Source organism: Pongo pygmaeus, chromosome 9, assembly GCF_028885625.2.
Source record: "Pongo pygmaeus isolate AG05252 chromosome 9, NHGRI_mPonPyg2-v2.0_pri, whole genome shotgun sequence".
Taxonomy (NCBI): Eukaryota; Metazoa; Chordata; class Mammalia; order Primates; family Hominidae; genus Pongo; species Pongo pygmaeus.
Window position 1 is genome coordinate 58,453,114 of NC_072382.2, and position 22,217 is coordinate 58,475,330.

General features: G+C 51.2%; 1 protein-coding gene across 1 annotated transcript in view; it reads right to left on the minus strand.

Moving 5' to 3' along the window:
• Nucleotides 1-3,712: 3,712 nt before the first annotated feature.
• OTOG (otogelin) overlaps nt 3,713-22,217 on the minus strand; it is a 100,839-nt gene continuing 82,334 nt past the window's right edge. Inside the window, exons 39-55 of the mRNA XM_054438737.2 lie at nt 21,235-21,418; nt 18,594-18,814; nt 18,292-18,430; nt 16,645-16,839; nt 16,238-16,450; nt 15,574-15,678; nt 15,335-15,442; nt 14,812-14,913; nt 11,977-12,075; nt 11,061-11,101; nt 9,311-9,386; nt 9,040-9,218; nt 8,180-8,284; nt 7,885-8,004; nt 6,625-6,670; nt 4,114-4,193; nt 3,713-4,012 (exon numbers count right to left, since the gene is read on the minus strand). Coding sequence (XP_054294712.1) covers nt 3,812-4,012; nt 4,114-4,193; nt 6,625-6,670; nt 7,885-8,004; nt 8,180-8,284; nt 9,040-9,218; nt 9,311-9,386; nt 11,061-11,101; nt 11,977-12,075; nt 14,812-14,913; nt 15,335-15,442; nt 15,574-15,678; nt 16,238-16,450; nt 16,645-16,839; nt 18,292-18,430; nt 18,594-18,814; nt 21,235-21,418 — 2,214 coding nt within the window. The 3' untranslated portion in view covers nt 3,713-3,811. The remainder of the gene's footprint in view (nt 4,013-4,113; nt 4,194-6,624; nt 6,671-7,884; nt 8,005-8,179; nt 8,285-9,039; nt 9,219-9,310; nt 9,387-11,060; nt 11,102-11,976; nt 12,076-14,811; nt 14,914-15,334; nt 15,443-15,573; nt 15,679-16,237; nt 16,451-16,644; nt 16,840-18,291; nt 18,431-18,593; nt 18,815-21,234; nt 21,419-22,217) is intronic.

Genomic DNA, 22,217 nt, shown 5'->3' on the forward strand with positions numbered 1-22,217 from the left:
AAATTGCCACACATTCAGTGGCTTAAAACACACACATTTATTCTCTTACAGTTGTAGAGGTCAGAAGTACGAAATCAGCTTCACTAAGCTAAAATCAAGGGGCCAGCTGGCCTGTGTTCCTTCTGGGGTCTCTAGGAGAGAATCCAGTTCCTTGATTTTCCAGCTTCCAGAGGCTGCCTGGATTTCTTGGCCAGTGGCCCCTTACACCAACTTCAAAGTACATCACTCCAACCTCGCTTCTGTCACCCTGTCTCCTCTCTCTCTGACCTGGCTGCCTCTTTTATATAAGGACCCTTGTGATTACACTGGGCCCACTTGGATGACCCGGGATAATCCTCTTATCTGAAGATCCTTAATCACATCTGCGAAGTCCCTTTTACTATGTAATGTAATATAAATATTCACAAGATCCAGAAATTAGGACGTGTACATGTTTGGAGGACCACTATTCAGCCTTCCATAGCTACCTAGAAATAGGATGACTTAGTTAAAGGAGATGTGTATTTTACATTTAAATCACCATCTACAAATTGTATCTATTTGATATGAACAATCACATCAACACTGCTGGCAGTGGCCTTTTGGAGGGCAACGGACAACACTAATTAAGGTCCAAAGTCTTCACTGTTTCCTGCCTTCCCTACATTGCAAGACAGGGTTGGAGATTTTCCTCTGGTTAATCTTCCACTAAATTGTCTTACCCTGAAAGAAAAAGTCAGTATTCTCAGGAGGGATCTAGGAAAATAGAACTGGGAATTTTGACCAAAAGTTTAGAGTGAGAAGTTGGCTTCCAGTAGGAGTAGGCAGGAGGGGTTGCCTGAGTGGGAGTGGAGGTGAGGTGGCCGGGGGGAACATCCAGGCACGCTGGGACTCCAACAGTAGGGTGTGATCACCAGGAGCTATGGCCATCTGAGAGGACACAGTGGGAGTACAGCAGGAGGGCTGAGAACTGCTGCCAACTGGAGCCAAGGAGGGCCAGGCTACTGAAACTGGGTCACCAACAATGGGTCAGATGTGGGGAACAGGTGTCTGAAAACCTGGAGCCACCCTCCCGAATTGAGACTGCAGGAAGATGTTTAGGCCAAGGCTGGCTGACTTAACCTGGTGCCCTCTGCCTCTGTCTACGCAACAGCTGATGAGGAGTGGCCTGTTCAAAAGCTGCTTTCCCATAACTGGACATAAACAGATGGGAAGGGTGATGAGGTGAGGAATGAACAGCCAGGGACACTATATAGCCAGCAATGGCTATAAAAACTTCCTTATGTCTTAGCCAAAACATCTTGCCGTATAATAGAACCAGGATTTTAAACCTAGTTCACTTTAACAGCCATGTTCTGTTTAAAGTCACGTTCTGTTGAAATCAGAGTTCAAAACTCTGAAAACTATTGCTTTAGGGAGTGTGTATAGCCAAGGAGATAACTGACTACAAGCCATGGATCATCATCCCTGATAGAGAAGTTTGGAAGCCTTGTCCCACCCCATCTCTGGCTGTAATGATGAGAAATTAAGAAGTGTGATGTATGCATTTAAGGCTATAAATGTTTTTCTAAGTACTGCGTTAGCTGCATCTCACAGGTTAATGTGTCATAATTTCAAAATCACGCAGATCAAAATGTCCAATTTCCATTCTGATTTCTTATTTGATGCATTGATTATTTAGAAATGTGCTGCTTACAAAGCCATAAAGCTTCATTAGGAAAATTCATTTTCATTAGGAAAAGACTCAGGGTCCATGTTAGCAGACAGATGCACCATAAGAAGAGCTTACTTATGAAATAAAAGCCAAGCCTTCCAAGTGTTAGTTCAAAAAAAGACGTTCTACCCTCTCTAGGCAGGGTGAAGCTCTTGCACTGTAAGCGCTGACTCCTCTAGGAGTTTGCCCTATTACTGAGGGGTGCTTTCCTAGCCCCCCTCCTTCTCCTTCCCACATGGGACAACCCAGGAAAGCACCCTCCCATTTGCTCCTTAGGTGTCCCAATAGTCCTTCACAGGTGAAGTGTCACTGAGAGCCTGTCCCTGGGTGCTCTTTAATCCTACCACAGCTGACATGGCTGCAAAAACGTACTGAGCTCATTGGGAGAACAACAAGGAAAGAAATACAGAAATGTTAAGAGGCCAATATGAAACCTGCTCTCTGGGTCTGCCCCATCCACATCTCCTGTAAGAAGCGTCTGTCTCTGGGCCCACAGAACCAGGATCACTCCTCAGTCCCTCGCCTGGGTGCCAGCTCCCCAGCTCCCAATGTCCTCTTCCTTCTCCTCATCCCCTTCCTCTAGAAGCCAGTCTCCAGTCCATTCAATTCCAACCAGCAAACACCCACCGATGGTTCTGCTGTGAGTGGGGCATGGTGCTGGGATGGATGGGGCAGAAGCGGTGCTGATGTCCAGGGCCATAAAATAGAGTCTTCTCTTCACAGTGGACACTCCTTCAAGTTCAAAGTAAACCTGGCTCCCTCAGAGATGCTCAGAGGCCTGAAGTCGTCCTGTGGTTTATTGATACATAAACAGAACACAAATATGGGCACAAAGAGGCTTGGAAACAGCAGGGGGCCATCTTGGCACAGCCTCCTCACCTCAAGGGGCATCCAGCCACATCTTCAGACACACAGGGCAGTGCTGGGGCCTGCACAACCTTATGTTCATGCCCTTCAGATCCATGTGGCACAAAGTGGCACAGAAGGTGGGAGACTTGCAGAGTGGGGTGTGGAAGGGGACTCTGGCCCTGGCTTTAGGGGACACTCTGGTTCAGTGACAAGGGTCTCACAAGTGCTCAGGGAGGCTGGGGCTGTGTTTTCCACCGACACCAACAGACACTCTCTTGCTCAACAGTTCCATGGAGCACAGAGGCTGGCACTGGCTGAGCCACACAACCCATAATCAGGCTCCTCTGAGCCCGACTCTGTCATGGCCTTGGAGAAAAGGCACACTGCAAAGCCTGGAGCTGCATTTGCAGGCTGAAGCTACACCCTCAGCAACCTAGGGCCTCGGAGGCATGGGCTGTCAACCAGCATCTTAGATAAGTAGTGCTGGGCCCTCACTGAGGGTTTCACTCCCCAATCATCGCCTCACAAGGCCGGCCTGCCTGCTGGGAAGGTTGCCTTGGGATAAGGGTACAGGCTTGGGTCTTCCAAATCATTTCCTGAATTGCCATATCAATACCAGGACACCAGGCATCTTTCTTTGGACTACAGGGGACGTGAAGGTCACTGAGCTCACTCGGATTTCACAGATCTTGGTGAGACAACCTGGGCCCTGGAATCCACCATCTTTGCTTTTGGGAACTCCTTCTGGGCAGCCATCTGCAGGCCTGAGTGTTGTAGGTATAGCCCTCTTTCCTTTTACTGTGTCTGGTTTCTTGTGTAGTCAAAAAGGCCAAGAGAATGGGTCACTGCATCCTGCCCCTGTGCTTGGTCTTAGGTCCAGCTGTGATTCCCATGTAAGCACCATGCACGTTCCCATCTTCCCGCAGCTCTCACCCCCTCCACCAAGAGCTGTGGCCAGGGTCACAGAGGTTCAGAGGCTGCTGCCCCTGGACCTAAAGCCCATTTTCCATCTCAAGCCAGGGACAGAGGTGAGCTCCCTGAGCCCTCAACTGTGGCACTTTCCCATGTGTGGAAAATGGGGAGCCCAGAAAGGGAGCCAGGATGGGCAGGGGTGACCCTTTCTGGTTATTCCTGTGACCTCTTCCCACCATTCCATGCTCAACACATGACAGATTTCTACCACCTTTAATACCCCCATTCACATTGGGCCGGCTGGAAACAGAAAGTGGGGCTGGCAGAGGTGGTCCAGCTAGCCCAGGCCCCTAGGCCTCAGGACCACTGGCAGGCACAGTCGGTGGGCTCTTGTACAGTGTAGGGCACCCAGGTGGCATTGGTGGCACAGAAGAGCTGCACAGAGCGCCGCTGCAGGCCCACCTCACGGCAGCACTTGCAGAATCGGGCATAGGTGTTGATGTTGTAGTTGTAGATGCTGGCGGATGGGCACCTCCCATCGCAGGACACTAGGTTCACCTGGAATGGGCAGGCCAGTGAGGCAGTCTGTGGCGCTCACACCCCCAAACCCCCTCCATCCCCATCTTTTGCTGCCCCACTGCCTTGTGGGCACCACGCACAGGGGTGCTGCTCCTGCATTCATTCTTGCGGATGGTCATGCGGATGGTCACCTTCTTGCAGGAGCGCCCATCCTCCTTACCTGGGGGGACAGGGGGATGAGGCAGCTGTGGCCAAGACCAGGCTTCTTCGGGGAAGCAGGATGGGCCAGCCCAGGGCAGTTAGTGTCATGCTGGAGGGTTTCTCTTCCAGCATTAGCACACATGCATTAGTGCCCCTCCCCATCTAGGGAAAGCCTTTTAACCCAATGCCTTGGAAGGAGGTGGAGTCAGGAAGGCAGAAACAGAGCAGTGTGAGCAAGTGAGGCAGGAAGGCCAGCAGGGCCCCCTTGAGGACTCTGTGCTAGGGCAGAGAAGCATCTGGGGACAGAGTGAGGCTGCCTCCCCACCCCAGCCCTAATGCCTATTTCTAAGCTGTGTTGGCCACTTTACCCTTACCCCTCTCTGAGCTTCAGTTTTCCCATCCTGTGAGGGCTTGTAGCATTAAGATTCTGCAATTTCCTGAATGAATAGAAACCCCAATCTCTAGTAGGATACTTCATTCTAATGGAATGCTTTGTTTGGTTTCCATAGCTATCAAACTGGACTAGGGATTCACCCATCTCACAGAGCTGTTACAGGGATAGAAACTAACCAGTGTGGGTTTCCTCTGCCTGGACCACGCCTCTCACAGACAACCAGTCTTGTGGCTCATTCACGCCCTCACCTCCTTTAGCAATTGGCTGCAATATCTCCTCTCCCAGGCTTTACCTGATTTCCCTTCTTGAAGTTGCAACTTGCTGCCTCTATTCAGTCCTCCCTCCCTGACCCCTCCCTTGCTTATATTTGTCAAGGGGACAATCATTGTCTTGTCAGAGACACATCGGTAATTACGATGTTGAATCATAAGCTTTATGGCCTTCTTTTGCACAGTCCCCTTCCAGAATTTGTTGTAAGTTTTTTTTTGCATTTTAAATAAATATTTCCTTTCACACCTTAATGTTAATTTGTACATTTTGTATTCTTCTTCTTATCGAAGCCCCCCACATTGCATCAGTGAGGCCCCACAAAACTCAATGCTTCCATCCTGGTATATATTTTTATACTTGTTATTCTGTCTCTCCCACTAAATATCAGCTCCACAAGGCTCTACAGTGCCTAGAACAGTGTCTGGCACATAGTTGGAGCTCCACAAATATTTGCCAGGTACATGCACTCACTCTGTAACCCCAGGAATCCCTTTAGAAATGGAATGGAATCTTTTCTTCTGGTCTCTGAGCCTCACCACAGAGGTTTCCTACTACACGAGCTAGATGGCTTCTGGCCATAGCTAAGTCCACTTTGTCTTCCCGCTCTGCTCCAGGAGGCAGGGGAACTAAGGGCTGTCCTGACATGGCCCTCTGGGTCCTGGACTAAGACTGGCTGAGTGACCAGCAAGAGCAAAGCAGTGGCAGTCCGGGGCGTTGGTGGGTGCCAGGTGAGCGGGCCCTGCTGAAGCTTTCCCATGCAAGCCCAGGGGATAGAGCTCACTACCCAGCATGCACTGCAGGCCCAATGGCCTGTGCCAGAGGTGGGGAGCAGGGGCCCTCCCCCTCCCTTGCCCCAGAGATCGGGCCACCTAGCAGAAGGGACATTGCTGGACATAGCAATGCGGCTGCCTGCCTCCAGTCCAGTGGGCTTCCGAGAGGAGTACCTGGGCGACAGTGGACACTAACCCGTGGAGGAGAGGCGGGACTAACGGGGACCACGGGAAACAGGGTCCCCGGGGAACCTGGGGAGAGGGACATGGGGTGCAGGTCACACGGGGGCACACGGGACATTCAGGGAACATGAGTTTGTGGGTCAGGGATCAGCCAATGAGGCCCCAAGCCCGGCTTTCTTGGAGTATGTGAAGTGCACATAACAGGGCCCCAAGTTCTACTGCCTTCTGGAGATGGGGTCTGAGCACCCTAGGAGGAGGGCAGGCACAGGGGAAAGATGTGGGTGGGGGATTGAAGGTGGTGTAAAGCAGAGGCTGACTGGGATGTGCATGTACACACGGTTGGGGGCTACAGTTCTGGATGGCCAGGACTCCAGGAGCCAGGTATCAGGACAGGTGCACAGAGCTCGCACTCAGACTGTCAGGGACCCTGGAGGCCTGAATCCCACCCAGAAGGCTCCTCCAAGACCAGGGCGTCTGACCACGGGAGAATTTATGTGGGAGCATCTGGGCTGGGGGCCTTGGCAGGGGCAGGAGGAGGCGAAGTAACTGGTGAGCTACTGACCTCCTGAATGCTATGCCCCAATGTCCTCTGGCTATGACAAGAAGCAGAGGTTTTGTATGGGAACAAGGACACAAACATGGCCTCCAGCCATCTGCATATTTGCACCAGTGCCATGAGCCCTGTGGTGTGGGTGTTATCCCTTCATCTACTCAGCCCAGAAGAGCTATCTTTTTAGGTGCCAGGCCAGGAACCTGGTCCTCTGTCCCCTGACATGACACCCTGTGCCCCCATCAGAGCCCCCCACCTGTGGGCCCCCACCATGCTCACTCACAGGTCCTGCAGCATCCTTCCAAGGAAGGTACCACGGAGCCCCCAACCTAGAGAGAGGAAGTCAGGGGAGGTAGGTAGGTGTGGAGACCCCTGTCCAGGCTGGGAGCCAAGATCCCAGAAACAGGCAGAGTGCAGGAGTCTTGACTCTTCTCTCCCCGTGATGCCCCAGGGCAGGAGCATAGGCCCCTTGCCAGGCCATGGGAGAGCCACAGGGGCTAAGCTGGCACTAAGGCTGCACCTGGCTCCCTTGGGGCAGGAGCCTGGGTCAAGATGGTGCAGGGCCTCCCATCTTTCCTGGGGCAGCTCCCCTCACGCTTTCCATTGCCTACCCCACCGCCAGTGCTTCCCAGCACAGAGGATAAGGGAGGGGAGGGGCGCAGGGGTCACCCACTTGGGTCAGTGGCCTGGGCTCTACCTCAGCCCTGGACAAATCATCCTCTTCCTCTAGGCTTAATTTTCCCATCTCTAAAATGGGAGCAAGTATCCCTTAAAGCCCTCCTCCTCTATAATGAAATGGGTAAAACAATGGATGGGACAGTTCTTTGTACATAAGTGTGTGTGTTGGGCGGCGGGTCTCAGTATGTGTGTGCGATTCTGTGAGCACATACATGAGCATCTGTGTGCACATGTGTGATTTTGCATGTGTGGAAGTGTGTATGAGTGTCACTGAGTGTGTGTGTATATTTGTTTTCTCGGGAAGAGTCAGAAATCTTCAAATGTCCACTATTAATCTCAGGGACTTTAATAATTCAACAATAACCCCAAGCCTTCCAGGAAATCCTTTTCTCTGAGGTGCGCCCATACTGACAGTTGTCCATGCTAGTGCTGGACACCTGCCAGCCATCACAGGACTGAACTGCACCTGCATGGCATGTGTGTGCAAGAGTGTGCTTATGTGAGTGCCTTGAGGTGTGATGACGCGTGGTGTGTGCATTGGCATGCTGATGTGAATGTTCCTGGAGTGTGTGGTGTGTGAGTGGCTGGTGGCCTGTGTTGGTATCTGGCTGAATGTGCCTAGAACATGTAACAGTGTGTGTTTGTGCACATCTGCATGCGGTCATGTGATGTGTGAAGAGGCAGGGTGTGATGTGGTCAGGCCAAAAAGAAATGCAGAGAGAGATGTGGATTAGGGGTGGCAGTGCAGGCACAGGCTCCAGGGAGCCCTTCTTCCTGCACTCCTGCACACAGGACCCCCACCCCACCACCAGTGAGACAGCTGATATCCCTGGCCTACAGCCTCAGTGGAGAAGGAGGCACTGACCTTGGCACACTCGGTCTCATTGAGCGGTGGGCAGCTTATGGGAGAGCGGACGAGCACGGCACCCAGGGGAGTGCTGCTGCAGTGGTGGCGGGCGCAGTCTGCGATCCAGGATGCCCCGGGCTGGAGGGCACAGAAGTGGGTAACGGGAGCTGTGGCCAGATGGACAGCCTGAACAAACCCATAGGGTCTGGGAGCTTGTTTGTACCTAGTCCTGGCCTGCGAGCCAGAGAGAGCCCTAGTCCTGGTGTCCCCTTCTGGGACACCCTCCTAAGTGGGCAGCGAGGGGGCTGCTTACCAAGAACAAGGAGGTGGTGCCATTGGGGAAGGTGAAGAGACAGGACATGTTCCTGCAGGAGCCGCAGCAGGCAGCGAGGTCCCGCGGGTGCTCGTACTCCTGGTTCTACAGGCCAGGGCAGGGTGGGCCTCAGCCAGATGCCCAAATCCACCCTGGCTCTCCCACTGCCTGCTTATCTGTGAGGGACCCCAGAGCCTGGAAGGGCCCTCTGTAAGTGCTCAGGAAGAGGAGCTGGGAGCTCCTTCTGTCGCAGGCAGCTAGTCATCCCTGTACCTACCCTGAGGCTCCCTTACAGCAAAGAGCATCTCCACTCTTTCCAAGCCATTTCTGCTAAGTAAGGATGCCAGTTTTTATTCCAGACAGATCTCCATTTGAGTCTTAGTTCCTGTAGGACTTTTGACAAATGACAGAGTCTCCCTAAGCCTCAGTTTTCTCCTCTGAAAAATGGGAATAACTCTAACCCCCTTTATCTAACTAATATTTATTTAGCCCTTACTAGAAGCCAGTCACCATCCTAAGTACTAGGCATGAAGAAGTGCTCACCAAATAGTAGCAACACAAGCATGCAAACCAAAGTGACAGGGAATGTGCCAGGCATTCCGTAGGCACCTAATAAGTGTGTGCTCTCTCTGTCAACACCCACTCTTGCCAGGCACTAAATCTGTCCCTTACTGTTCCCCTCCTGGCCTCTCCCAACCCGATCCCTTTCTTGACACTTCCTACAGAGGTTTCTGAGAGCTCCTCTGACTTGTCTTGGGGGTTTAGGGCAGCTTCAAGGGCTCCTCTGGTTCCTGGAGCACCCAGGGTCTGCCAGGCAAGCCCTCCTGACCCCACCCACCCCACCCTGGGCTGCACCCTACCGCCTCACAGTGGATGTCACACAGCACGGAGGTGGTGTTGATCTGGTAGAAGCTGGTGAGAGGGTCGAGCACGGTGGTGCAGCGGGAGGTGTGGCACACGCCGTCTGCCGAGAGCTCCACCACTGTCTGGCCGGGCTGCATCACACCCAGCTCACGGCTCAGACACACTGGGGCCTTCACTGGATGGGCATGCAGGGCGGCAATGGTCATCCAGAGCCCAGGCACCCACGCCCCCCCTGCCCGGCTCTGCCCCGAGGCTTCCCCCACTCACCACACTCGTACTTGGCGCAGCCACACACATTCTCCACGCTGTGCATGAACGCCTCATCCAGCTGGGATTTCTCCCACTGGGTGGGGCAGAGGCAGTCAGCACCCTGGGGTGGGGGCCAGCCTGGCCCTCAGGAGCAGTCTGCCACCTGGGCCCCTCTCTATGTCAGTCCCTCCCTGTGGTGGGCAGGAGGGGGCTGGCAGGCCTGGGGCCCCTCAGCAGCCTGGAAGCTCAGTCCCAGTGTGGCTACCAGGCCTTCCCAATGAGGAGCACTGTCCAGTGTCCTCCCCTTTCACAGCGAGGGACAGAGCCCTGGGTGGCTCACACTACTTCTCACCTTTCTTCAGCAATTTTAAGGAGGGAGGAAATGGGGGACAGAGTGAGAGGAAATGTGTGCTGGGGTGGGAAGGGTTACATATAATTCAGAAAAGGACTGTAAACATGACTTCACATTTCTTAAAGTATTTTCAGTTCCCTCAGTGGCCATGCAGTCTGGTGGCTAAGGGCATGATCTCTGGAGACAGATTTCCTGGGTGTCAGCCCTGGCTCCGTGATATACTAGCTTCATGACCTTAACCTTAGCTTCCTTGTTTGCAGGATTGAGAAAACAACAGAATCAATCTCACAGGGTTGTTGTGAGAATAAATACTACACATGAAGGGCCTAGGAAAGTTCCTGGCATTTAGTAAGCTCTCAATAAACATTAGCTACGTCATGATTGTCATCAACATCATCATCATCATTGCCGTTATCATCTTCACCACCACCATCATCCTCACCGTCCCCACCACCACCATCGTCACTGCATTATCACCATCACCCTCACCGTCTCCACCACCACCATCGTCATTGCATTATCACCATCACCACCATCGTCACTGCATTATCACCATCACCATCACCCTCACCGTCTCCACCACCACCATCACCATTGCATTATCACCATCACCACCACCATCATCCTCACCATCCCCACCACCATCACCATTGCATTATCACCATCACCACCACCATCACCCTCACCATCCCCACCACCATCACCATTGCATTATCACCACCACCACCACCATCACCCTCACCATCCCCACCACCATCACCATTGCATTATCACCACCACCACCACTACCACAACAACCATTATCCTCACCATCCCCCCCACCACCATCTTCATTGCATTATCACCATCACTGCCACCACCCTCATCCTCACCATCCCCATCACCACCACCATCACTGCATTATCACCATTGTCACCATCACCACCATCCTCACTGTCCCCACCACCACCATCACCATTGCATTATCACCACCACCACCATCATCCTCACCATCACCACCACCATTGTCATTGCATTATCACCATTGTCACCACCACCACCATCCTCACCAACCCCACCACCACCATCATCATTGCATTATTACCATCATCACTGCACTAACACCATCATCACCACCATCCTCCTCACTGTCCCCACCATCATCACCGCCATCAGCATCATCACTATCATCTTCATGATAATTTTCATCTTCATTGTACTTAATCCTTACCACAACTCTAAAGCATGATTATGTCCACTTTACAAAGGAGGGCACCATACCTAGAAAGCCAGTGGCAGAGTTTGGGACAAGAATACTGACTTGCAACCCTGGGTTCCTTGCACTAGATTAAAGGAGCAGGTTCTCTAGAGGAGGGGATAGAGAGGAAAGGAAAGGGGAGCAGACCAGGGAGTGTTGGGGGAGGAGGGTCTCCATACCAGATGGCACCGGGGCACCGGGATTGTGTCACAGTCACATTCTGAAAAACACAAGGGGCCAGGCCCCCACTTCATCAGGGATGTCCAGGTAGAAATCCCCTGGGTACCCTGGACCTCTCACTGCTGGCACAACCTGTCTTCTGAAGACCCAGCTCCAGGCCAGGCCTGGGAGAGGAGAGGAAGAGGCCCAAATCTCAGCCTCCTTCCATCCCTGGGGGCAGGAGGAGGCCTGCAGCTCCGCTGGTTAGGCAGGTGGGCAGTGATGGGTCCCGAACACCAAGCTCTCCACTGGGTGTGGAGCGAGGATAAATAGGCAGATGGGCCAATCACAGGTTTCCTTTTGTCACCTGGATTAATCCGTCCACCTGGTCCAGAGCCTATTCTTTTTATTTATTTTATTTTATTTTTATCTGAGATGGAATCTCACTCTGTCGCCCAGGCTGGAGTGCAGTGGCACTATCTTGGCTCACTGCAATGTCCACCTCCTTAAAGGCACCTGCCACCGTGCCCGGCTGATTTTCTTGTATTTTCAGTAGAGACAGGGTTTCACCATCTTGACCAGGCTGGTCTTGAACTCCTGACCTCATGATCCACCCGCCTTGGCCTCTCAAAGTGCTGGGATTACAGGTGTGAGCCACCGCGCCTGGCCACAGTAAGGACTTTTTAAGATGGAAACCCTCTTTGGAATTGGGAAACTTGCTTTTTCCTTCTTTTATCCTAGAGAGAAAAGGCTGTAGGAATGCTCAGCACTCGGAGTGCGGATGCAGAAGGAAGGTGATTCTAGTGGCTTCCTCTAGAGACCCTGCAGGGGACAGATCTGAGAGGAGTGGACAGTGGTGGGCCGGGCTCCCCCAATCCCTCCTCAGCAGGGCCACTGGATCTCCCAGTGGGGAGGCTGTCCTGACCACAGACTCACCACAGGATTTGTAGGGGCAGCAGCGGTCGGGGCTCCACACCTCCACCAGGGCAGTGCCCAGGCCACACTGCACTTGGGGACAGCGGAAGTTCTCACACACTGTGGGGAAGGAGAGGCAGGTGACACGTCAGTCACAGGCACCTGGGGGTGTGAATCCTCAGACGGGCAACATTAGCTAAAGAGAGGCTACCCCCAGCTCCTCATTAGTGACCCCCACTGTCCTCAAAGCCCCAGGGAAGAGTCTGGGCACCCGAAGTCTCCCCAGGGAGCTACTTCAGGTCCTAGTGCTGTGCCTGTGAGGCACTGGTGATATGACAGGGTCAGAACCTCAAGCTCATTAAATTGGGCCTCCCCAGTCTGGAGTCACCCTGCAAGAGGTGGTCCGAGGAGAGCCAGCCATTAGGGTAAGTTCTGCTGATGGGGAACATCCCGCTCTATCTAACACAACCTTTCCCACCCTGTGGAAACTTCATCCACTTGGGGCCCACCTGAGCCTGCCCTGCTTCAGCTGACGCTACCCTGCAGGGCCTGCACTTCCTTTCTTTCTAGTCTTTAGGCTGACTTTTCTCAGTTCAGGATTCCTCAGCCATTCTCATTTGCTGAGAGAACAAGGCAAGGGGTGAGGGAATTCCCTGGGTGCAACATTTTGGTGGATAGGGGAGGGGCAAGGGTCAGCACTAAAGGTGAGGATCTGAAAACTGTAAGAGTTACTTGATTTACTAATAAAGTTATTGGCACAAGCAAGGATTATCAAATGGTGTTCCAAAAAATTATGAGGGAGGGCATTTTTATGGTGTCAAAGTAATAGGTTATTTTCTGGTTGGAAGAGGAAAAATGTAAGATGGTGAGATTTTGGGATTATGGTCATCGCCCTAATCTGGGCCAATGTTAACATCAATTCTTGTGACTCAGCCAGATAGTGTGTGGCACCCAATGTGATGTGCTATGAAGCTCATGCACATACTGTCTAGCCCCAAATTTTTAACTTGAACCCATCAAGCCTTAGATGGAAATTTCAGTTTTAGGAAGCACAGAGGCCCAGGGAACAATGTAAGCAGCTCCAAAAGAAAGCAACTGGAGAAGTCCAGAAGCAGGGACTCTCTGCAGGGTCATGGCTTGGACTCTACAGTGGGAGGTCATACAGGAAAAGGGACCTGTGCTAGGATAAGAGAGATGTGAGGCACGTCATTATAATGCATGGTCTAGGACTGGATCCTGGATTGGACAAACAGGAAGAAACGGACTGGGCATGAGATGAGTTGAAAACGTATTAACATGGAAAGGTAGAGATTGTTCACTGAAAACAGCCAGTTAAAAAAAAAAAAGAGTATGTCTAGGATGAGCTGATTTTTGTAAACCAGATCTACATAAAGCCATAGAAAGAATCTGGAAGGCTACATATCCACTAAAGCATTAGCAGTGGAATTATCTAGCAGGTAGGAAGGTGGTATTTTCATTTTCTTGCATTTACTTGGAATTTGTACTTTCTAGAATGCATATACAGTGCTTTTGTAATAGCAAAAGTATGATGAAGACTGGGAGAAAGTGATAATATCAACAGCTTCTGTTTTTGAGCACCTACTGCATACCAAGGACCATTAGGTCCTTCACATAAATTATGTCTAATTTCCACAACAGCCCCTCAAGGCAGATACTAGCATCGCCATTTTACAAGTGAGCAATCTTGGCTCAGAGAGTAAAGAACTTGCCCTGGGCTGCACAGCTGGTAGACAGCCCAACTGAGGCTCAGAAACCAACTGACTATGCCCATACTCCATCCACAGGACTAGGCTGCCTCCCGAGAAACATGGAAAGAAACGTAAATATAGGAGGAGGGCTGAGGGGGAGAGGTGATGACAGAAAGAGAAAGAAGAGAAGGAGAAAGGATAGTGAATCTCTCCTCACATCAGTCTTGCAAATACTGTGGCAAGTGGGCCAACCAGCTCCTGGTCAGGTGCGGCCAGGTCTTCTGGGCAACTCTCATGGGATGGGAGCCTACATTGTTTCGGAGGTGACTCTTTACATTGACCCTGTCAGGGCGGCCCTTGGGTGTCCTGGTGGAGGCCCCTCTCCTACTCTGCTCTGTGTAAGAAAAAACCTCATGCTTCTCCTATTATCAGTGTGCAAAGCAATTTTTGTAAATTGAATAATATTTAAATCAAACCATTTTGTTCATTTTCATCCATTAGGTTTGCTAACAGTCCATAATGCTGGCTGCACTATGCTTAACGGTTACTACTGAGGTACTATGTACACAGTGCATTCTATATCAAGGTACTATGAACACAGTACATGATACGCACATACTATACATGTCTACATGTATGTATAGTATCATACATACAGGTACCAGGCCCTAGAAAAATATTGGAAAAAGCATACTTTTATTTATAATTACAAAATAAAAGAGCTTCAGAGGCTTTGCAACACAGGGCCTTCTGTGATACAACCTCCAGGAGCGGGCACTATGGAGACACAGTGGCGAAACGGACCCTGAAGGGAAGCCTTGGGTCAGTCAGGAAATGAGGACTTCTTATCAGTGCTGTGGGGGATGGAGAGACCCAAGTATTTGTCCTTCAACCCTAGCCTCTGTCTGGCCCTTGGGGGCCTCCATGGAAGGGACAGGCCTGGACCTCCCACCCTCCAGCCTGACAACCTAACCCAGCTTCTTCAGGTGGGCCTGCACTTGTCCTGGATTCAGCTGCCCGGCCCCTCCAGAGCTCACCACCTGGAAGCGCTCTGTTGCTCCCTGTCAACCCCCATTGGTCCTGGGGTGGGGACTCTGTGAAAGGCCCCTTCGTGCCGCAGCTTGCCATGTGCCCAGCCAGGACTCACCACACTGGTACAGAGGGCAGCAGAGCTCCGTGGTGTTCCTGTGCACGGTGAGCACCTCCCCTTCTTGACATTCGGGGATGGGGTCTGGACAGTCGCCACAGGCTGAGAGGGAAGAGGGCCAATGCTGTCACAGCAGTCCCCTCAAAGGGGCTTGGCACACAGCACGTTGCTGGGAGTGGGGCCTCCTCAACAACCCAGGTGTTGCAGGAGCTAACCAATGGCAGCATCACATGGTCTCATGTGACCCATTCTGGAATCATAATCTGGAAGTTCTCCCTCATGTCCACCCAAAGGCTTACACCAAACAAGCACCAGTTTCCTCATGCTCAGTAATCTAGGGGGAACACGGGGTCGGTGTCCTCTTCCTCCCACACTGTTTCCTGGACAGTGAGCTTGTCCTTCTCCCTTTGCCCACCCCGTCTGAAGACCCCCAGCCTTTCCTCCCAGCTGCCCAAGGACACAGGGGTAAGGCTGGCGGACTGTGATCAGGCTGTGTGCGCTGGCGTCTGGTGGCGAGACCCACCGCAGAAGTAGGAGGTGCAGCAGGAGTCCCCCAGGCGGCCCGCGATCAGGATCTGGTCCTGTCGGCAGCTGGGGACCAGCTCTGCCTCACAGAGATCTGGGTCACACTCTGGGGAAAAGGCTGAATTTAGGTGCTGGGAGAGGAACCTGCCTGGCCACCCCTGGGCCCCTGCCCCCAGAGCTGTCCTCCCCTCACTGCCCTCAGTCCGTCCCCCATCCTCCCCGCCCCGGGCCTCTCACCACAGCTGTAGCTGGGGCAGCACGAGTCCTCCTGGAAGTGGGTGAGGAGGCGGTGGCCTGGGCGGCATGTGGGGGCGAGGCCCTCACACAGAGTCTGGTTACACACTGGCCCCAGGGACCACAGGGCCTGTTACCTCGGGGCCAGATGTCCCCACTGCTCTCCAGTGGAGAACACTGGACAACTGCCCAATCCCTGGACGCCTGGCCCCACTCCTCCCCCGCAGCCCCCAGGACCCATACTCCTAGATGAGGCCTTTGAGGGTCACACGAGGGTTCAGGGCTGGAACAGAAGATCAGCAAGAGCTAACATCCATTGACACGCACCCCATCTCACAGCAACCCCAAAGATGGGCCCGATCGTCAGCTCATGTCCCAGGAGAATGAACGAAGGCACACAGGATGTGAAATAATTTGCCCAAGGCCACAAGGCTACAGGTGGGGGAGGAAGAGTGGCCAGGCTGCCTGGCTCCATAGCACTCCCTGCACTGACTCCTGAGCTTCTGCCCCTGCCCCCAGGGAGGGTTCTCCCCTCCTCCAAACTCACCCCCTACAAGAAACTTTGCTTTTCCTAGGCCTTGTCCTATCCATCAGGGTTGGTGTGCAGGGCTGGAGCCTTTTAACTGTTTTACAGTTGAGGTCCAAGGAAGTGAAGGCGGACACTCACCACAGACAGTCCCCAGGCAGCAGGGGTCCTTGGTGGGTAGGAGCAAGGCCACCTCCCCGAATCGCGGGCAGCTCTCAGGGCGGGGACTGGGGCAGCCCAGATCCACCGGGATGATGGTGTCTGGGGCTTGGCACTGGTGCTGGCAGCAGCCGCTGAGGGAGCTGTTCCAGGTCTCCCCCAGGGCCCTCGGCACCCCCATGCTGTCAGTGCAGGCTGCAGAAGGGAATGGCAGGGTGCGAGGGACTGAGGAAGGTGAGCCCAGACTTTCCCAGGCTAGACTCTCCCTGGGATATTGGCCACCCCTAAGCAGACCTGAAAGGATGCAGATGGGCCTCAGCTGTGGACAGCAGGAGGCGAGGCTGAGGCCGGCTTTGGAGGCCCCCCATTCAGGGAGGGGAGGAACCTACCGCACTTGGCTTCTGGGATGCAGAGTGCAGAGTGGCGCCGGTGTAAGACGGTGCCCTCGGAGCAGACGCAGCCCTCGCCCAGCACCTGGCAGTGCTCTGGGTCCAGAGGCCCTAGTATCCCATCCTGGCATGTCTTGGGTGGCTCACAGGCCGTCACACATGCCTGGTATGTGGAGTCGCTGGAGCACAGGAAGGCTGCAGGGGCACAGTGGGCACCAGGCCTACCTCAGACCCCAGGCAGGGCTCCCCATTGAGGGCCGAAAGAACAGGAGGGGATGAGGAGAGGGCTCAGAGTGTCATCAGCACCTCAGCAGAGTGCATAAGTTAAAGGGCTTGGTGACATCACCTCCTTCCTTAGATCAGGACTCAGCAAAGTACAGCCCGCAGCCCAAATCCAGCCCACTGTCTGTTTTCACAAATAAAGTTTTATTGGAACACAGCCATGCCTGTTCATTTATATTCTGTCTGAGGCTGTTTTTGTACTAAAAAGGTAGAGTTGAGGACTTATGACTGAGACCATATGGCACACAAGGCATCAAATACTTACTTTCTGGCTCTTTACAGAAAGGGTTTGCCAACCCCTTGCTCTAGATCAGTGTTTTCAAACTTTCTTGATTGTAAAAAGTAGATTTTACACTGTGGCCTAATACAAGCATGTAGAACAGTGGTCCTCAAACTCGACTACTAAAGAATCCCTTGGGAGTTTTGGAGGCATCATTGTGGGGACCCCACCCCAGGCCAATTCAATCTCTGAATTGAAAGGCCCATGCCTTTTCAAGTTGTCTGAGTGATTTCAAAGGGTATTTAGGATTGAAAATTGCTTGTATATAAAATAAAAAATCTCTTTTACAAAATAATACCTAAACTTTCTATGAGCAATACACACTGGTATTTTCTATTCTATTGTATTTTTTAAAATGCTGGTGCTGACCCCCTAAATTGATTTCATACCCGCTGAGTTGGGATCCACAGTTTGAAGAACATGACCCAAGAGGACTTTTGTCTTTTCCTCTTTTACCTGTCATATTGTGGGTGTGGCCTTCCTGTGAGCCAATCCCAGCCTTTCTGGACAGGTTCACACTTATAAATCAAGCTACTCTAGCCCAGGCCACCCCTGTCGAACCCACCAGTCAAACCTAATTGGGGGAGGAGGAGGCAGATCTAATTTCCTTCCTGCAGGAAGGAGGGGAAAATCTGGAAGAAGAGAAAGGTGAGCAAAAAGGAAGCAGAGGGAATTAAGTTGTGCTGGACGGTGTCCGTGGGGCAGGTCTATGTGAGCACTCGGCACACATTCCCCCACATCCTCAAAACCACCCTGGGCGGGGGCGATGGTTACAGTCTCCACTTGCAGAGAATAGACTCAAAGAAAGCGAATACTAAAATACAATGCAATTACTATGTGTTAATATATTCATATGAATCATAATAAATATGTGTTCATTAGTATAAAATGTACTTTTATATAATATAAAAATTAAATATAAATTAAACATACAAAATATTTATAAATTTACTAATGTACATAAATCCGTGAATGATTAAAGCTGGGAAAGCATACATGAACTTGGGTCCGGGAGCCTTTTCCCACTTTAACAGGGGATGGGAACAATAATCACAATGGAGGGTCCCCCTGCCCCGCAAACTCACGGCAGTAGTCAGAGCGCCGCCACTCGATGCACACATGAAATTTGTGGCACATGGCCACGTACACAGTCAGGGCCACGCAGGGCTGCTGCACGTACTTGGTGTCCCGGATCCACAGCTCACAGAATGACTCCGGAGGTACCTGGACATATGCATCAGGCAATGCTGGTTACTCGGATGTCACATATCCCGTGCCCAGCTCCTCCCCTCCCTGCCCAGAAGGAACATGCGCCTCTGCAGGTAGGTGCTGCCATCCCCAGCCAGCCCAGGAGGTGTCCCCAGTGCTGGACCCAGTTGGCACATACAAAGCGGTGGCAGGCACTGAAGGTGCGGTTGGACACCATGCGAAGGCAGGGCGAGCAGTCAGTTGTGGCGCAGCTGTCTGGGCGGAAGCGGGTCTGGCCCACTGAGGTCAGAGAGCTGGGCACCTGCCAGCTGTCCAGAAAGGGAGCAGGGTCCTCAGCCCCACCCACCACGGAGCCATCCTTCAGGGTAAGGTCATTGGCTGCATCTCCATCACAGATACCTGAAAGGGGCCAAACAATCCCAACAGCCACGATCATCACTACCACTCCCATGTCGTCAGCTCTCACTTTTTGTATTTCTCACAGTTCTTTGAGGTCAATAATACCATTATCCCCATTTTAAAGGTGAAGGAAATTAGGTGAAGGGAAGCTAGGAAACCTGCTACAAAAGAAAATGTCTTTGTACTTAGGAAATATACATGTATTTAGGGGTAAAAGGATATAATGTCTTGAAGTTATTTTCTAATGGTTCTGAAAAATGCTTATATATATATATATATATGTATTGCATGTGCATATAAAAATGTATACCCACACATACACACACACACACACACACACACACAGAGAGAGAGAGAGAGAGAGAGAGAGAAGGAGAGAAGCAAATGGGGCAAAATGTGAACCACTGGTAAATCTGGGTAAAAGGTGTACACTACCTTATACTGTCTTTGCAAGTTCTAAATTTTTATAAGTTTTGCTATATTACACCAAAATAAAAAGCTACCCCCCCAAAATCTGCTTTACCAGTGATTGCTAGCTAATTATAACAACAGTTTCTTCTTTTTCCTGGGCAGTCAGTGTATTTTTCCCAGATGCCCTTGCAGCTGGCTGAGATCATCTGATTGAGTCCCAGCCAATGGCATGTGAGTGAAGGTGACGAGTACCACCTCCAGGCCTAGTCCATAAAACCTTCCCACCTGTCTCCTCTCCTGCGAATTTGGAAACTCATGTTGACATGGCAGAACCAGAAGATGGAAGGACTCTGGGTCTCTGAATCATTGCTATCCATTTAGGAACTTATGTATGCAGGAAATAAGCTTCTGTTGTGTTAAGGCACTGAGATGGGGGCAAGGGTGAAGTTTATCTGTCCTAGCTTTTAATGTGACCTAAACTTCTGGCTTCATCTCTCACATACCGTCTATAAGCTCCAGACACACACTTTCCTGCCCATAACTTTGCTCAAGCTGCTCCCTCTGCGTGAAATACTTTCTCAGATGTCCTTCCTTCAAGGACGCCTCAGATGCACCATCCATGACATTCCAAAATCTGTGTAACAGTCACTGGCTTGCAGGTCAGCCTTTCACAAAAGATTGTAGCTCTCTGAGTGCAAAGACTCATTTTCTTTTAGATTCTCACTTATCTCAGCACTTCCCTAAGTTTGTCTAGGAGGGTGCCCAGGTATCAAATGTTCATTCAAACAAAATGGAGATATAAATGATCTGACTTCTGTTCTAACACCTCTAACCACGATTCTGTGAATATAAAGCATGATTAAAGGCAAACTCTTATTAATATATTATTAATGGTTCCCATGGTCACACTTTGGGTCTTGGCTTTAAGTCAGTGAGGGGTGTCACAAAGGTATCCTAGGGAGGGATTGGCTCACCAGGCTACTGCTGACCACAGTGCTCTTTGCTGGGAATGAACAGAGGAGAAGGAAGAAATTATGAGAAAAAGATGGTGGTAGTGATGGTGATGGTGTTGGTGGTGGTGGGGATGGTGGCATGTGTGTAGGAAGTGTTTAAGAACAAAAGCACCATAAAACAGGGATTTTGTCTGTTTTGTTCACTGTTTTGTCCCCAGTGACTGGTACATGGCAAATATGTGTTGCACAAAGGAAAGAATGAGCATGGAGCTGAACTGTGTGTGTTAGTGCATGTGTAGAGGGCATTTGGATGCAGAGGGGCACGAATGTGAATGTGTGAATGATCACCAGGGGTGCAGGTGGAGGATGGAGGGTGTACGTGTGTGTGTGTGTGTTATAAGCGTTTTTATCTCACCCATCGTCACAATCATGGTAGTCTGTCATGGAGTGCCCCATGAGTGTCCATGTGCTCATGCCCCGGCAATGAGCAGCGGCCCACATCCAGGCTTGTCCTGTATCTCTTTTCCTTATGAGAATACATTCAATCCCTCAGGGCATGTTCTGCAATTATGCTATGGTCTGAAGAGCATTAGTTCTGTGTATTGTGGCAGCTCTGCTGTGTGCCCTTGGGTAAGCCCCTTAATCTCTCTGAGCCCCCTTTCTTCTTTAGTTCAGTGGGGATACTAATGGCCATCTCTCAGTGCTGTTGTGTGGATGACCAGGAATAAGTGAGATAGAGTGCGGAAGTGCTTTGTGAAATGCCCAGGCTCATGCAGATGGAAAGGATTATCCGACATTAGAAGGCTGTCAGGGAAGCTGACAGACAATCCCGGCTGAAGTGACAACTGGCTGAGTCCAGAGCCCTCTACTATCTCCCTACTGGCAGCTTTGGCCCCAGGACACAAGACGTTAGGCCTCCCTGCCCTGGCAGCTCTGCTGCTCCAACCTCTGGCCTGGTATTCTGTCCCAGCCTTTCCTGCTCCAGGAGGAATTATGTCTGGGGGCAGAGGTGGACCTGGGAAGCATCCCCTCCCCGCAAGCTGGGTTCCAACTCACCGCACAGGCCATGGCCCTGGGCCTTGCTGGCTTTGTTGGCCTCCATGATCATGAGTCCTGAGCTGTGGAGCCACTGGATCTGGATGTCTGAGGGAGTCAGGATCATGTACATGTGGCCTGTGTCTTCAATTCTGAATCCATACCTACTCACAGGTGGCCACACAGGCTGCGAGTCCACAGTCACCTTGGGAGGGAATTCAGTGTGAGCACAGATTGTCCATCAATTCATCCATCCATCCATCCATCCATCCATTCATCCGTCCATCCATTCATCCATTCATCCATCCATCCATCCATCCATCCATCCAACCATCCATCATCTGACAAACATTTATTAGGCATCTGCTATGTGCCAGGCTCTCTTTCAGGCACATGCAGCCAAATCACCGTCCAAAGTGGCATGTGAGGAATCTAAAAATATTTTTATTGGAAAAATACAATGAAACAAGAAATGCAACAACAGGAGGCAAGCTGCATCTTACTGCCCAAATAAACACAAATGCTGAGCCCTTCCAATCACTCTCTTCTTTCCTGATTCTGTTCAGATCACTTCTTCTGATAGTCTTTCCTGATTCTGTTCAGATCATTTCTTCTGGGAGAGTCTCCCTAAATTCCCAGCCTTGGGGCTACATACCCCTGCTCTGGGCGTACCTCATCTCTGTGCTGACCATTAAGTATCTGTTTACACATCAAGATATCCAGTGAACTGAGTTTCTTAAGGGCAGATACTATGTCTGATTTACCTTTGAATCCCCAACACCTGCCTTTGGGCCTGACATAAATTGGGACTCAATGAATATTTGTTAAATATGCAACACACTCTAATTCTCACAAACACTTTAAATTCAAGGCTGCAACATCTTCTACATATTAACAAGGTTAAATTTGGATGACCATGGGTTATTACAATAGTTTTACACCAAAAAAAATGGAATATAAAAAGATTAAGATTTTAAAGTATTTATAATGAATTAACCTCCTCC